This window comes from Myotis lucifugus, unplaced genomic scaffold (genome assembly GCF_000147115.1).
Source record: "Myotis lucifugus unplaced genomic scaffold, Myoluc2.0 scaffold_63, whole genome shotgun sequence".
Classification (NCBI taxonomy): Eukaryota; Metazoa; Chordata; class Mammalia; order Chiroptera; family Vespertilionidae; genus Myotis; species Myotis lucifugus.
The window spans coordinates 3,655,096-3,657,526 of record NW_005871111.1 but is presented as its reverse complement, the minus strand read 5'-3'; the positions used below and the strand labels follow the sequence as shown (position 1 = coordinate 3,657,526).

General features: G+C 43.2%; 1 protein-coding gene across 5 annotated transcripts in view; it reads left to right on the top strand.

The window, feature by feature from the left end:
* Window positions 1–2,431, top strand: part of JAK1 (Janus kinase 1) — a 123,675-nt gene that overhangs the window by 113,517 nt on the left and 7,727 nt on the right. For all 5 annotated transcript variants that reach the window (XR_002829538.1, XM_006089779.3, XM_023754674.1 and 2 more), the window contains 2 exons: window positions 1,193–1,343; window positions 1,486–1,580. Coding sequence is in view for 4 of the 5 variants with exons in the window: in XM_006089779.3 (XP_006089841.1) it covers window positions 1,193–1,343; window positions 1,486–1,580 (246 nt within the window). In the remaining variant the exon portion in view is untranslated. The remainder of the gene's footprint in view (window positions 1–1,192; window positions 1,344–1,485; window positions 1,581–2,431) is intronic.

Below are 2,431 nucleotides of genomic sequence, written 5' to 3'. Positions count from 1 at the left end.
GGTCATGAAGAGGGAGAACTTAACCAGTTATATTGGCCAAGTAAAGATGTGCAGACTTGGGAAAAGGGTGTAGGGCAAAACCAGTAGGGAAACCATCAGGTCTATAAATCTCTTTGGAATTTTCAGCCTAGGCTTTTGGGAAGATCATTTTATTTTGAACTTCCTTGGAAATAAAACAGCATACCCTTTGTTGTCTGTCAGAATTTATTGAGTACCTGCTGTGTACCCAGGGCTGAGCAGGCAGGATACAGGGATGGTGTGAGGAAGGGTGTGTGCCTTTGATAAAAGAAGTCCGCCAGTCTCCTCCAGGGTAGCCTTGGTTGGGTTGGACAGCCCTGTGACAGGGAAGGTGAGTGACCCTCAGAGGTGAGGGCAGTCTCAGCTCCGTAATCCTAATCTCTCCCCTCCCCTGGGACCCTAACTCTCACCTCCTCGCCCTCAGGGGGACAAGAAGAGGAACTAGTACTCTTGGGATTCAGCTACAGACAGAAACTGGAGGGTAGTAATTTCACTTAGTTCTTTTTTGAGTGGCATCAATTATTTGTTTCTGAATTTTAAAGTAATAAACAGTTGAAGAAAATAGCAATCACCATATTTCTGTCACTCCTGACCACTATTTTACACTTTGGCATACTGTCTTCCAGTCTGTTCATATCTCTTTTTAAAACAAAATTGGGATCATGCTAGAGTTATACATGCTATGTCATTTCATTAATATTGAGTACTTGATTAAATAAGCTTTACAATTTTACAAATTCAATGTAAGTGTTGATTGCTCTGTTAAACTCTAATTTACTTAACTAATTTTATATCTGGCATTTGGGCTGTTTTCAAACTTGGATTGTTCTATCTAATTCTGCAGGGAATACTTTGACATATAAATCTTTGTTTATATCTGATTTATTTCTGTCATACAATAATTAGAATTAATGAGTCAAAGGGTTTCAAGGACCTGGAGATTTTTATACATGTTGCCAAACTGTATTCCAGAAAGGTTGGGTTACTTGACTGGAATGCAGCTTCTTGGGGTTCAGATTATTTTATCAGAGATTTTCCCATGCACGTCTATGAAATCTACCTTTAAGCAGAGCTGTTGGAAATTAAATTAGTATTGATTACCCCTCCTGCCCTGGGGCTAAAAGGTTTGTGGGTGGTTCCTTTGGTTTCTTCCATGTTCTCTTCTTCTTCACAGAAAGAGAGATTCTACGAAAGCCGGTGCAGACCAGTGACACCGTCTTGTAAGGAGCTGGCTGACCTTATGACTCGCTGCATGAACTACGACCCCAACCAGAGACCCTTTTTCCGAGCCATCATGAGAGACATCAATAAGCTGGAAGAGCAGAGTAAGACACTGCCTGGCCCTGTTTACGTAACCAAGATCAGCCCATGCCCTGGAGAGCTGGCTGGGGGGCAGGGATAACTGATAACTGGGAGCCTGAGAGTGGCATTCATGTCTTTTTAATGTTTTCATTTTTCTTCTGTTAGATCCAGACATCGTTTCAGAGAAACAGCCAGCAACTGAAGTGGATCCCACACATTTTGAAAAGCGCTTCTTAAAGAGAATCCGAGACTTGGGAGAGGCAAGTTATATCCTAGTACTCCCTGACCACATCCTCTCCATCTGCATTTAAAGCTGCTTTCCATTCTTTCCCATTTCTGGTCAAAGTTCATAAGAGAAAGTATCTTATTGCACTTTCTTTGGGACACTTGTATCACAGGGGTTATGTCGCTCACATAGTGACAGCATGCGCATGTGGCTGTATATGCACATAGGGTATGTTCTCGAAGGGGCAGAAGAGCATGCAGAGGGAGCTATATGGGGGAGTAGGTACAGATACGGTGGAAATAGGAAAATCTCTGGGCATCTGTGTCCTACGAGGCTGCTTAAATGGGGGTGGATTCACTACACAGAATGCCATAGCAGCTTTCCTTTGGACCTCAAATAAGTTTCCTAACATTTAACGTGATAGAGAAGATACTGGGACTTGCATCTTTATACAGATTTTTCTGTAGTTCCATAAAGTAAATAAGACTGTGTCCTGCCTTGAATGTCTGTGGTGTGCCAGGCTACATGCTGGGTATTTTACAAGCACAGAGTCCCTAGTTCTTCACAGTATCCCTGAGGGGTTATTACTGCTGTATACATCGAGCACCTCTGGACCAGCTCAAAGATTTGGTGACTGGGCCAACATCACTGTCAAGTCGCTAAGCTGGGATCTAATCCCTTTCTTCCAAAGGGCTCCCATGCAAGGCTCTTGAAATGACTCCATGGTGCCTCTGTTGTAGGGTGTGCACTGGGCTGTCCACGAATGCCACAGTGGTCCTACTGGGCCAAAAATAACCTCCATTTCCTTTGGGTTACATTTCCATGGAAACTGGATTCACTAGCCACCTGATACTTGCCTTGTCTTAGCTCAGTAATAGGATGGCA